The 13,863-nt window shown below is 40.9% G+C and overlaps 1 protein-coding gene and 1 long non-coding RNA gene across 3 annotated transcripts; one reads left to right on the top strand and one right to left on the bottom strand.

Moving 5' to 3' along the window:
• Positions 1–4,704: 4,704 nt before the first annotated feature.
• Positions 4,705–10,615, bottom strand: LOC118242819. Its single transcript, XR_004777059.1, has 3 exons — positions 10,530–10,615; positions 8,051–8,111; positions 4,705–5,759 (listed from the first exon to the last, which is right to left on the bottom strand). It is a non-coding gene; the product is annotated as an uncharacterized LOC118242819 (long non-coding RNA).
• LOC113584184 (flavin-containing monooxygenase FMO GS-OX-like 4) lies at positions 10,018–13,748 on the top strand. 2 transcript variants are annotated; one of them, XM_027020950.2, is made up of 8 exons: positions 10,018–10,428; positions 10,715–10,929; positions 11,109–11,247; positions 11,532–11,671; positions 11,968–12,020; positions 12,138–12,262; positions 12,578–12,895; positions 12,980–13,748. In XM_027020950.2, exons 2-8 carry the CDS (start codon positions 10,715–10,717, stop codon positions 13,301–13,303), a joined length of 1,314 nt encoding a protein of 437 aa, XP_026876751.2. In that variant the 5' UTR covers positions 10,018–10,428; the 3' UTR covers positions 13,304–13,748. The 2 variants fall into 2 exon arrangements, with proteins under 2 accessions (XP_026876751.2, XP_026876750.2); XM_027020949.2 differs by lacking the exon at positions 10,018–10,428 and having other exon boundaries at positions 10,692–10,929.
• Positions 13,749–13,863: the final 115 nt, after the last annotated feature.

Raw genomic sequence — 13,863 nt, 5'->3', positions numbered from 1 at the left:
TAGGTTGAGTGAAAAGGAGTAAATATTTTTAAAAGTTTTCTTCAAAAGAAAGATGTAGAATGATATAGAAGAGTTTGTGGCTCTTTTGATAGGAGGGATATCAGTATGACCGTGCTATACCATAATTTGGTTGTGGCCTGAAGTCTCACACTGAGGTTAGTGACTCTAGATTGACAATAAGAGTAAAATTAATGGGTTTTAAAGGGATGAGACATCAAAAAGATGACAGTAGATAAAAGAGACTTCATCACTAGTTTGTTTGTCCTATTTATCAGCACATATTATAACTCTGTGAGTGAAACAATGAAGCAGGGCTAAAAGAAGTAGGAACAATATATGAACAGATAGCCATTACTCATCAAATAACAAATAGCCTAGTCTTAATAATATGTTAAAAAGCAATATACAAATATTGATTGTTCCCACATAGTAGCATGGGCAAATGTGATTCGAACATTTCATATTCATAAGATACTGACTGAAAAAGCCCTTACACAAAGGTCCTGCAGAAATTTGGCAATAAAGAAGCAGGAGACTGTGTTGACCCTCAGATTCTTGATGTTCATCTGCATGCGTGGACTTCTGATGAGTTTTTTTCTTAGCCTCCGCAAAATGGTGCTAGTCTAACATCATGCGGTCAGTCTAACAAAAACAGTGTAATCCAACTTAAGAAGCATGAGAGAGAAAAGAGAACAAGAGAAGGAAGGGAGGATAGACAGAGAGAGGGGTGGATTCTTCTCTTCTGCCTGTCTCACAGAAAGACACCATGGTACAGAAGAGTTACAGTGACTTCCAGAACATAGAGCATCACAAAGCATGCAAAGTGCTGGTTGGATAAACCTGCCCTTCACCAAAAAGCTATTTAGACAAAAAACTAGGTAGTCAAACTTCCATTTAACATACCTTGCCAGGATAGATGACACAAATTTCTGATAATCTTGCTACAAGTACAAACTCGAAAAACAAATGGGACATCAAATAAATGACAAACATTCCTAATTCAGCAACATTGCAGAAAAAAAAGGATCCCATAAGGATCCCACCTCAAGCATCCTGAAGCCTCGTCCAGGGGGTCAAACTTGAAACGAAGAGAAGTAAAATCCCGAAAATTGCTCTCAGGATCATCACTGGGGTCAACAACATTAAAGCAGCACTCGAAAGTGCAACAGTGATACGTACACACATTACCACCGGGGCCGTTATTTGTCTCCCAATAAGAACTCAGGCCTTCAGCTTTGTTGCTCGTTGCATTTATACTGCAAAGTTTAGTGGTGTAGGACATCAATCCATCAGTCCTTGATTGTGGAGTTTAGTTAACTGTTCTTTAATGACATGGTTTAGCACATTTCACCTGTCCTGAGGCTTGAGTTCTGTAGTCGGGGCAGTACTTCTTGCTGTTGGATAGACTTCAGTCCAATTGTAAAATCTGTCACCAACCACCAAGACATCTTGTTTTCAGGAGTCCGTATTTGACATGTCACATTGACCTTGTAAACAGGTTATATAATTCTGAACAACTGTTTTTGATCGCTGCAGATATTTATGATTTCAGCAGGAGTACAAAAAAATTTATTCACCCCTTTTTGACCTAAATGGTGAATTTGAGTGGCAAAATAGGGAAGCAGCAGTTCAGTTGCTATTAGCTTTCCCCCTTTGGTCCAAATACCTTTTGGATCAACCTTTGCACCAACGTTGACCAATGTCCAAGTTCCCACATTAGAGAACCGGATTGTAGCTCATGTGTAGAAGAAATGCTGCAGTCTGTGTCAGTGTGAGATTTGTGCAAAGCCTGAAGGACTTGAACATGCCCTTTTTGTTGACGTGTCAGCAAGCCTTTTGCCATGTACTTCACTTGAGTCACTGTCAGGGTATTCTTTGATTTTTACCATGGCTAGTTCACTGGGTCACCTAACTGTTTGCGGAAGCGCCTGCACCAACTCAGCATTCTTAAGTGAGGTTTCTGCAGCTGTCAAGAAGCTTCTGTGGTGTCACAGACGTCCAAAGTCATCTGCAATTCCAATACAGAGTCTGTGTAAATTGTGAACCTTTGGCTCTCGGTGAGTTTGCATGCTTCAGTTAAAGCCACCAGTTCAACCTGAGGAGCAGATAAGGCACAACAGGCAAGTGTTTCCAGCCAGATTGGTATTGTCCACCAATATAATTCCGAGTTGGTAACCCATCAGAGAAGAGAATCAAATAAGCATCATAAAAGGGCGTGTCCTGAAAGACGCCCCCTACCGGGTGCAACCTGTTAGCACAGCTGGTTGCATGTCCAGAAGACCACAGTCATCCTTATCGGCAGACAAGATTGGGTGATCAGCAAAATCAGATTGTATACGGCAATGCTACCCACCCAAAAAGCAGCATTAATTGACAGTGAACAATTCAGGGACCTAAAAAAATCCATTACAAAGATGTTGTCAATTTTTCCCATCTAAAGTGATATGAAATGATTTTAGCTCCCAGGCACAAATCAGCTGGATCAGCCTGAGTGAGGAAGACACTAGCATTACCAGCACTCTCAGTAAGAACACATTTATCTGTTAATGACATTCCTAAGACTACACAACAGTCCTCGGATAAAGTAGTGATTTGAGCTCCCTTATCAGTCAGAAAAGGAACATTGTGTTGCACATTTACTGATTGCATAAAGGTGGGCAGAGGCAGCAGGGCAAACTAGTTTAACTAAGCAGCAGAGGGAGGGTGGAGATTGGGGAGGCTGCCAGACAATGCTCCATGCACAGCTTTGGTAATACAGATATCTGTTGCTGAAAAAGACCTACTGATGTGCTTACTACAGAGATATTGGTTTGCATTTTCTCCTTGTTATGAAGGTCTGCCTTCTTTTTACGACAATTTTCTAACCTAGTTGCCTATTTTGTGACAGTAGTGCCACGCAAAGTCTTTCCCACTGCAGGAAGTCTTTGATTATCTGATTGCTGCTTGAGGCCTGTGTCCAAGCTGTCTCCTACCTGCACCTGTATAGCAGCAATATTTGAAAAAGTGAAACGCAAATCATCAAAACAATCAAGTTCATGTTTGAGATGCTTGAGTCTGTTGAGCTTTTCTCCAGTTCGGCATTGCAAAAAATCTGGTCTCAGTGATTCTATCAGTTGGACAAAGTGAGGCCCATAATCAAAGTTATCAGTGTTGACATTATTGAGATTGTCAGAAAGGTTCATTCAAACGGATCACAAAAATCAGGTGTGGTCTGACCCTTTTTCTGTGTATAATCAGTGCTTTGTTTCCAGTCAGGATCTCTGAGATGTTTTTAAAGGATCCAATTATTAAAAGCTTTCCAGTTTTGATCAATTTCTGTATCATCACCCCAACCTTCCAGTATTCTATTCGCTAGCTCCTTGCTGACCGACACATAAAGTCCTTGACTCGTTATAGCATTGGCATCCTCAGGGTGTAGTGAATACAGTTGTTTTGGGGTTTTTTTTTTGCCTGAGATCACTGAAGTGCCAGTTCTCTGGGATGGATAAATTCTGTGTATGTTATATCCAAGGTGTTGGTATTATTGCCAGTCCCACAAATCCGCCTCTGACCTCCCTTGCCCATTCCAGATCACCTGCCTATTAATCACATCCAGTCCTCTGCCCATTGTACCAGCAACTTCATTCTAGGATGTATGTAAAAGGATTTCTGCAGCTCTCTCCAACTGCTGATTCTATGGCTTTTACGCATTTTTGTCGGCATTTCCATTAGTACTGTTCTTATTTATGTTTGTTTTGATCTATGCTCTGATCTGTTTTAAAGTTCACTATTTTTGGCCTACACTACCCAGTTTGCTTGTTTAGACCTTTCACTTCATTTTTGACTACATTTAGTCCTAGCCTGTATTGCTTAGTTAGTTGTTTTCAACCTTGGACTGTTTGTCTTTTGACCTGCATAATAAAAACTCCCTGTATTTTCTGAGGGAAAGCAGTCATCAGAGGCTTCTGCATATAACAACCAAATCTGTAAACATTATAGTTTGGGCCAGAGGACTTTTATCTTCTGTGTGACACAGCTGTCCTGATGGAGGGGATACAGGTGGAGGCCAGGACCACTGCCCTAACAGGGAGGTCCCTGTTTCACTCACAGTCAGTGAGTTTCTGTTCAGAGTCCTCTAATGACCTCTGAAGCCTCTCATGTTTTCTGAGTGTTTGAAGCAGATGTTTTATTCTTTGTACACTCTTCACCTAATCTAACATTTTGCTTGGCCAGTCCAGCAATTTGCTCCTCTTGAGGATTAGGACTCCCAATAAAGCTTAATAACCAATAAGCATTCTTCAAAAGAGTCATGCTTGATGATATACCCCAAGGCCAAGGTAACAGCAACTATAGCAACATAGCCATCTCTCAATCTCTAAGAGGACCTCAGCTATACTACCTTATACTGACTATGATCTAACACAGAACAACATCCAGATGATATTTCTTGGTTTAGAATAATGGTGTTACTCACCAAAGAAGTGTCACTGCACTCTGGGTTATGGCACCAAATTGTTAAAAATTCAGAATTTGAATGTTTGTGAAGGATCTGTGGAGGTATCCTGCAGGAATTGTGCATGCATTTAAAAATGTTGCAGGTAAGGGTCCAGCTGCATGTTGTGGAAATTACTCCCAAAATCTCAGATTCCCAGTTTAGGAAGGACAGAGGCCACACTTGAGTGTGCAATCATATTTTATTCAACAATCCATAGTGGAGAGCCGAGCTGCCAAGCACAAAGCAAGCACAGCACTACTTCCTTTTATAACCACATACTCAGGTTACCATTCTTTATTTTTTCTTTTCCTTCAGAGAGGATGAGGAGTAGTAAGGCAGAGCCCAAAGCCCAAAGCTACAGCAGAATTGTGGGCCATATGCTGCACAACAAAAGATTTATTTTATTTATTTTCTGCAAATTACTCCCCCAAAGGAAAAATACCATACCTGGTGATGGCACCCCTTCCTATCCATGGATCTGCCATGACAAGAAGCCATGACATACTCCATTCAATTTGGCAATTTCCCTAGAATTTAATCCAACTTACATTTTGTTGGACTGATGGTAGGCAACTGGCATCGACTAGGGGAATAACGGCAACCATGAAACAGGAACCAGATCAATGCATGGGCAAAACGTATAAGCTAAATGGCTACACAGCCAATAGAACTCTTCTGGTAGGTTTAATTTATACTTGACAAACATGGAAAAGATTTGAAAGGATGCCATGAGGATGGCGATACATCCTGCTAGTATTAATGCTAATGCAGGCACAACAGGAACTAGTTCCTAATGCCACTCACTTTTCACCCTCATAACAGATCTTCTGAACACATCACATGGCCTCGCACTAATGGCATGTGAATCAGTGAGGTGTTTCCGATGAGACATAAACTGAGTTAATACCATTACATATGAGTCAAAATCCCTCACTGAACTTGGTGGAATATCAGGTTTTCCTTCTCAAAATGAAACAAAATGGACATGACAATAATCACAGACATTGGCTAACACACATGTTCCAGTCCATCTCCAGCGGAGACAGGGGATTTCACAGGAGAGGCATGGTCTTCTACTGGTGATGGTTCCCCTTAGGAATTTTTCTTCCGTTCAAAGCTAGGGATATAGCTGAATATGGGATAATGGTGGGACAATCCTCACAGCTGTTTGAATGAACAGCACCGCAAATGGTTTTAGCCTTATGTCGGCGTTCCAGGGTTGCACCAGGTGACCAGGCTGTACTCAGAGCTGGGTACTTGGATCTAGAATCTTATATTGTTTGACCTGTGAGTGAAACACAAAGAAAAGACCAAGCATATGCAAAGCTAATTATCTGTCAATACATTCATGTCATGGACCGCTCCTCCACCACGAGTCACGTGGTACGGCCTGCCGCGTGCAGGGGGTTCATTTGTTTGTAGCCACACCCTCTGTGAGGGCGCACACCTGTACAGGGTTTAAGACGTTAAGTGTTTGTATGTCTATTTAAACTGCTGTCAGTGTGCACCTCGCCAATGGTCGTTGTAGCCCTGTAATGTTGAATGGCTGTGTAGATGTTTTGCTTATGCGTATCGTCTTCAGTTTTGTGTGAGCTATCCGTGTCTATTATAAAGTTATGTTATCCGTGAATGTTATATGTGAGTGCCACTGTTACTGTCTGTGTTGCATGTAAATAAACGTCACTGTCACCGTCGAGGGAGTCTGAACGTCCTGTTCCACGCCCAACGGCACTTCGGCTAGCGTTACAATTCAAGGTGTACTTGGATAGCCAGGCCTGGGATTGGCATCAGACAACCTACTAGGATTTCATAGAGACTCAGACCTGTAAAGTAAAAAGCTTGCTCCCTCAAATACATCAGTGTTAGGTAAGTAACCCAGTCCAAATAAGTTTCTTTTGCAAGTTTCTTTGGCCAATTTTAACTTTAATGCTCCATTCCACCTTTCCCCAGCTCTTCCAGACTCTTGGTGATAAGCACAGTGGTATTTTAGTGTAATACCTAGGACAGAAGAGAGTTCTGAAATCTTTCACTACTGTCAGTGGACATCCTTCTGGGAACTCCCCACCATCACATACTGTTCAACCCCACAGAAAACTACAGCAGCCAACTTCATTTCCCAAAACACCCAAGCAACCCATTATCACTTACCATCAGCCTATCAGGAAATCTTCAGCAGATCATCCTCCCCAGACAAATAATAGAACTCACCTGTTTGTAATGATCACAACCCTATAAAGACTCTGTTCAAGTACTGCCGATGTGTTCATGTGCATGCTCAGTGGTTTTCCCATATCGCACTGTGTGCATGATGTTGTTTTTCTGGTCTCGTATTTGTCTCTTGGCTTGCCCTTTTGGAATTGCTTGTTTGTCTGTTGCTCTCTAGATCCTGGAATGTTGGACTGTATTTTGACCATGGCTTGGACTTCCTTTCAGCTTATGTATATCTGCTTGGTGATTCTACTACTCCTTTTGGTCCCTGTGATATTTTATTAAAACATCATACTATTAAAACATCCTACCATAAGCATTTGTCTATTCTCAAATTGTTACACATACCTTGGAGGATATCCTTGATTAGGGCCTGTGTGGCTGTTGCATTTCAGCAGGGAAGGTCTCTGTTTGTCTTGAGAACACATCAACCATAACCAGGCAATATTAGAAATTTCTGCATGATGCAAGCTGAGTTCATTATCAAATGCTGGAAAGGAGGTTTGTAGGTTTGGGTGATAAGTTTCTGGCACTGACATTCTAGGGAAGATATCGGCATGCAAGCATCGTGAATTATTTGCACTACTGTTGGAAAACAAGATTTGGGTAAAGGAAGGAAGGGGAAGTTGAGATAATACACTCGTGTATTCAGCTTGACACTATCAGTATACGGTTCACTGTGTTCTTTCCTTTTCTTTCTGCTGGCGAAGCACTCTGCCGAGCTGTATGAGATCTTGGGAACATGTTTTGGCAGTACAGTTTTGAGTATCTAAAGGAAAAAGGGACAACCTCCCAAACATATCAATATACATCAATGCATCAACCTCCCCCCAATATATCAGATGGCACTCACACATAACGATTACCGTAAACATGACCATACATTTAAAACTGAGTGAAGATGTGTACACGTTAAAGGGACCTACACAAACCAACGTTACTGCTACAGAGCTAGGAGTTAACACACACGTAGTGACAATGACCAACGAAGGGAACACGCACGGACAGGGGTTTGAATAGACACATTAACACTTACCAATAAACCCTGTGCACGTGTATGCAATCCAGAAGGGGCGTGGTTACAAAACAGATATTCACAGTACATGTGGATCCCCCTGCACGCGGCAGGCCTTACCACGTGCCTTATAGGGGAGGAGCAGTCCGTGACATTGTACAGTTGAAACAAATTACACTGTTCAATGATCTTGCTTCCTGCAAATAAAATACCAATATATTATTATTATATATATATCCCTGCATATGTTTTGCATGCTGAATCCAAATACATTTTCAGAATTTCTCTATTACTCATCATTTGTCGGTCCAGTATAGTAATATGTCTTTATGTATAACATGGAAAAGTGGTACCAAGGAAAGTGGATCCCCTCTATGTTGGCAGACTACCGCTGGACACTGAAGGAGGATGTTCCTGAGGTGAAATATAGGCATAAATAACACAATGTACATTTCTGAAGTATATCTGTACTTATTTCAAGTGTAATAACAGCCTTATTTATCAATAAGTAGGCTAATACATAATTATTATAAAATTTGATAAACAAAAAAGTTCAAATTTTGCTATCCAATGTTACCAGGCATGTTTGTTGTTTTAGATATCAAACTTGATACCTATACGCATGGAGCAACTTACTGATTTACAGGCAGTAAAATTCTATAATGTGTGTACATATCTTGCAATTATCAAATTATGATATTTTAGTTTTCAGGGGGGGTTTTTTTATTTCAAAGATTCTTTTTACAAAACTATTAGTTTTTATTATTGAGTATTTTTGAAGATTGAAAAGGGAAAAGGTGTTTAATACATTTTAAAGTAATGTTGGAAAAATTATTCCAATATTTCTGACTGTAAAAGAATTCAAGCAAAGCAGGAGATCAAGATTGTAATGCCGTAATACTTTTTTATTTCAGGTGGAAAAATAAAGAAAAGCAAAGCCCCACAGGAGGACTTTTATGGAACAAGATCTTATAAGAATAAACAAAATTAAATACTGGTTTGTTTTTCATTGTGGTGCCTCAGTGAGGTGAACAAGTGAATTATTAATATATTTGAACAACTGAATTAAACATTAAATATAAATTGAGCGTGTATTCTTGTGTTGTTGACTATTACAACTACAGAAAAGCTATAATTGAAAATACAGTATAATTATGGGTAGGTGTTTTCAACAGTCATTTTTTGAGGGCTTATTTCTACAAGGAATAGTCAAGGAATATTTTTGTAAAGGAACGAACAATTGATAGGTGCTGTATGAAAATAAAACGTTTTCTACATTGGTAGGGAAGACCCATCGCTGCAAATGAAAAAACAAACAAAAAAAAACGCGCTGCAACTACGCAAAGCATATTAATGAAAACGACAACACATGCGCTACATTTCAGAAACGCGATGCAAATTCAGAAAACACATACAACTTCAGAAACGCTGCAAATCCAGTCCCAACATAATGGAACAAGGAAAAAGGATGGACAACCGAACAGCAAGTGAAACGTAATTTATACTCGCGATTACCAGTTTTGTGGTTGGTATTATGGCACAGAATGAACAATTGGGCTGTTCGTGCTTCACATTCTTGTGTGTGATTCTACTGCTCGGTTATAAAGAACTCAGCCTTAAATAACGCTGATCAAACAAAATCCCATTTAACATAAAAATAAATCTGACCCTGTCAGTAAAGAACTGGCTATCTAGTTACCTACATTCAGAGTGTTACTGTTTTACAATCCAGTTCAATGTAATGAGATACTGCCTGATACAGCTCAGTTTCTGTCTATATACCTACCTTTAGAGTGTTATTAATTTCCAATCATTTTGTATGTATGTAAAAACAAAACACTTTAGATAATATACCGTAAGATAATTACGCTAGCTAAACGATAGCTAAACGATCCAACACGATAGCCTGATAAATTAGTAACACCCTCTGATGGAGTCTAGTTAACTAGGTATTAAGGTATAAACTTAGTGTTAACTTGGATTTTTATCAGTGTTCTTCAAGGCTGCCTTCTGCACAACCTAGAAATAGTAAAAATGCAAGAATGCGGAGCATGAATAAGTCAGTTGTTTATTCTGTATCAGTGTAACCAATCTAACGATATAACAGTGGTAATCGCAAATATAATTATTTCATAGAAGTCCATACCCCTGTGCGTGTCCTCCGGAAACACCTCCGTTGTGTTGTGGCTGGATTTGCAGCGTTTTTTTGAAAACGCATCGGAAATGCGTTTTCATTTTTATGAATATTGTTTGTGTGACTGCAGCGCGATGGGTCTTCACGGCCACCGTATGTTTCTGATTAAACGCTGTTGAGAAACGGTTCAGTGCATGCCGACAGTGTAGGGAAAATACGAATATAGTTACAGATCAAATGCATCTGAAGCTGGCAGGCAAATATGAGCGACTTATATGCAATTGGACGAACACTGGTGGGACCATTTTAGCGTGAAAGCCCTTGAAGGAGTAGCACTTGGGGAAAGGCAAAGCAAGGAATTACAGAAACAGAAAACTACGCTCTCTTGAGAACTTTTCGAGGCACGTTTGGTAATGCAGAGTAGCCAAGACGCACTGATAGTGGATTTTTCAAAGTAGAACATTAATAGGCATTGATGTTAGGCCAATACCAAATAATAAATATTTGGTACAGTAGCTGATTTTGGAATAGACGGGTCGGATATAACGTGGATGTGCAAGAGAGCTTAAAGTTCAGAGTCCGTATCTGAGCCGTGTGGTGCGTACATATTGGAGAGTACGTTAACTGCCATCTAAACGGCGATAATCCCCATATTGTCGATCTCTATAACGGCTCCATAAAAAAATTGCATGAGTTACCGAGCCACTTTGTTGAACGGTCTTGCATATTTTTGTACGTTGGAGAAAATCGTAAAATGGTCTATTGCGTTTGACGAACTCGAGTCATCGACTAGCCTAACCCTAACGCGTTGGTTGTGTGCATCAATTTCCCACTTCGTCTTCGCGTTTGTGTCCTCCCCCTTTCCCGTGTTCGTCCTCAAAAGATGTCGGCGACAGGAAAGCTCCGTGTGGCCATAGTGGGCGCAGGGGCCGCAGGGCTGTGCGTGGCTCGTCACGTTTCGTCCCGATCCACCACGTTTGATCCCCCAGTGGTATATGAAATCACCGACCATGTGGGCGGCACATGGTTCTATGAGGAACGTGTGGGCATTCATGACAATGGTCATCCAGTTCACAGCAGCATGTACAGAGACCTCAGGTATCCCGTTTATCACGCTGGTCTGCATTCAGAACCTTTAACATTTAACAGTGCACATTGGTAAATTTCTCTATATTAGAAATATTGTGCGTAAACAATAGCAAAATACTGCCTGCTCATTTATGAAAAGGTGTTATGCCACTGTTCAGAAGTTGCACGTCTCTGGGTGTTGTTTTCAGGACTAACCTGCCTAAAGAGGTTATGATGTTCCCCGATTATCCTTTTGATGCCCAGCTGCCCTCTTTTCTGTCTCACCGGGATATTCTGCAGTATTTGCAGAAATACTGCAAGAGGCATGCCATCACACCATATATAAAGGTTTTCAAATTTTCCACATGTACAAATTATATGCACATCTTTGGAATAAACTTTTATGGACATCCAGAAAATATCTCGCAGGCACAGAAGAGTGGAACAATAATACTTTTCAAAGAACATTAACATCACTGGCCAGCGCCATAGATACAGTAGCAAAAAAACGCCACCAATCACATATGATTGGAGGCCACTGAGGAGTGGCCTGTAAATGTCCTATGGTATTAGCGAGTAACGTTTTGTATTGGAGGCTAAAGTAGCGCTTGTGACGGTCCTCTCCCCGGCAGTTCAACACTGTGGTGGAAGAGGTGAAACCCATCTCCATGGAGACAGTAGAAGGGGGAGCTGTGACGTGGGAGGTAATTTCACGTGGCACGTATGGAGGGCAGAACACACAGACATTCGACTCGGTGTTCATCTGCAGTGGGTGAGGAATGTCATTTCTGCTCTCTGACTGCACAAAACACCACTTGCTCTGAGTGAAGTTGATCCCTTAGTGCAGATTTGCTGAGATACTCGTCACATTGTCTGTTTTATCATCCTAAAATAGGATTATTTTAGTTTTGGCAATAATTTCCCCAGCATTAACCTGATTTCAGGCTTGATGTTAGCATTTGAATGATTGCGGTTCAAACCAATCATAAAGAGTTTGTGTGAAGGAAGCTGTGTGGAAAAGAGCCACAGACTTCTATGCATGACTCATGTGTTCTTCCTGTTCTACAGGCATTATTCTACACCCCACCTGCCCTCTATTCCGGGAATAGAGCATTTTAAAGGTGCAGCAAATGTTCCTTGTTCACAACAAACATGGCCCCGAGAGTGCAAACAATTTCTCACACTTGTCTAACCATATCTCTCTCTGTTGATTTCCTCTCTTGCTCTGGTATTCTCAGGGAAGGTGATGCACAGTCACTCTTATCGCTGTCGAGAGCCATTCGCCCATCAGTCTGTTGTGGTTCTGGGTGCTGGATCATCTGGTGTTGATATATCATTTGAGCTGGTTCAAGCTAATGCAAAGGTGTGAGATAAGTACCTGCTCACTTATTGGCACAATTTATTTGGGTAAAAACATGTCAAAATAATTAATCTTTTCTCCAGTTATTTTTTTATGTAATTAACTGCGTTTTGTCCATTTTTTGCTGGATGGTAGAGTAGCCAGGATAGGTATTTGAATAAAAATGCTGGCCAAGTAGCGGTTATTCACTGGTCACTTAGGATATAAGTAATGAATTATTGACCTTTGCAGTCATGTGTGCTGTGCGGGGCTGTGAACAGTGTTCATGGCAAACAAATAATGCACAATCCCTTTTGCTTATAATTCCTCCACCTCTAGGTGACGCTGAGCCATAATAAGCCAGCTCTGGCATTTCCCCTGCCCCCAGAGATCCAGCAGGCACCCCCTGTGGTCAAGGTCCTGGAGGACGGCTCACTGCTTTTCCAGGATGGCTCAGTAGCCCATGCTGAAGTCCTTTTGTTTTGCACTGGATACAGTTTCCATTTCCCATTCCTTTGCCCAAAACAACTTGGCCTGGGGATACAGCACCACCTGGTGGCCCCTCTTTATAAATACCTCTTGCCTCCAGCCTTCCCCTCACTTTTTTTTGTAGGCATCTGCAAAATCATTTGCCCCTTTATTCACTTCCATTATCAGGTAAGCCTCTGCTATTTATTTGGTAGTGCCCGTAAACTGCTTTTCTTTAATCTTGCCTTTTCTTTTACCCACTCTCACTCGCAGGTTCAGTTTGCGCTTGCTGTTCTTGAAGGCACTGTCCAGTTGCCCTCACGCAAGATGATGGAAGAGGCAGCTGAGCGTGAGAGGCAAATGAAGGTGCAGAAGGGTGTTCAGGAGAAACACCTCCTACAAATGGGCTCCGATCAGTGGGAGTACTATCTGGACTTGGCAACCATAGCAGGGATCTCGCCTCCAAACCCAGTCGTAGAGAGCCTCTATGAGGAAGTCGGAAGACAGCGGAGGATGAATCCTCAGGCTTACAGACAAATTAACTACAAACTTGTTGGTGCCACACACTGGCAGGTTCTGGGAGCAACAGACACTTAGTCTAATATTTAGTTAGAAAGAGCAAAAGAACATTATTCCAACTGTTCCATCCCTGTAACTATCAGTTACTTCCCAGTTATACACTAAACTTCAACATCCTATTTTTAAAGGTGTGTTTTTATGAAGGATACGCTTTCACATAAAATGTGGTATTTAGTATTTTCAACTGCTCCAAGAAGGTTACCACAGGGAAAGCAGCCATGAGAGGATTTATACTTATGAATTACTTAGTAGTAAATTCCTGTACAAATCCTGCAAGAATATAGATACAACAGTATGCAGATTACGTCTTTAATTATACAGCCTAAATTAGTAGGATGAGCCTACACAATAGCTTATAAATTAAATGAATAATGTTACTTGAACACTAAATATGTATACATGTATAACAAGAAATTAAATGTAGCCTAATTTCCAAGATAATTAAAATCCTAGTTTTTAAGAATCAGCTGATATAACTGTTATTTCAATGTTATATTGGCTCATGTTTCTCCACTTGTGCTTTCCTGCTGGCACTCAGTAAAATAATATGAGTTAAGGCTAGTGTTTGTGCTCGATAA

Source organism: Electrophorus electricus, chromosome 17 (genome assembly GCF_013358815.1).
Source record: "Electrophorus electricus isolate fEleEle1 chromosome 17, fEleEle1.pri, whole genome shotgun sequence".
Taxonomy (NCBI): domain Eukaryota; kingdom Metazoa; phylum Chordata; class Actinopteri; order Gymnotiformes; family Gymnotidae; genus Electrophorus; species Electrophorus electricus.
This window is presented reverse-complemented; position numbering and strand designations above follow the sequence as displayed.

Coding starts and splice junctions, on each gene's coding strand:
- LOC113584184 (XM_027020950.2), top strand. CDS start 10,715: ATGTCGGCGACAGGAAAGCTCCGTGTGGCCATAGTGGGCGCAGGGGCC. Junction 11,672..11,967: donor TCGGTGTTCATCTGCAGTGG/GTGAGGAATGTC, acceptor CCTGTTCTACAG/GCATTATTCTACACCCCACC. Junction 12,263..12,577: donor TGGTTCAAGCTAATGCAAAG/GTGTGAGATAAG, acceptor CTCCACCTCTAG/GTGACGCTGAGCCATAATAA.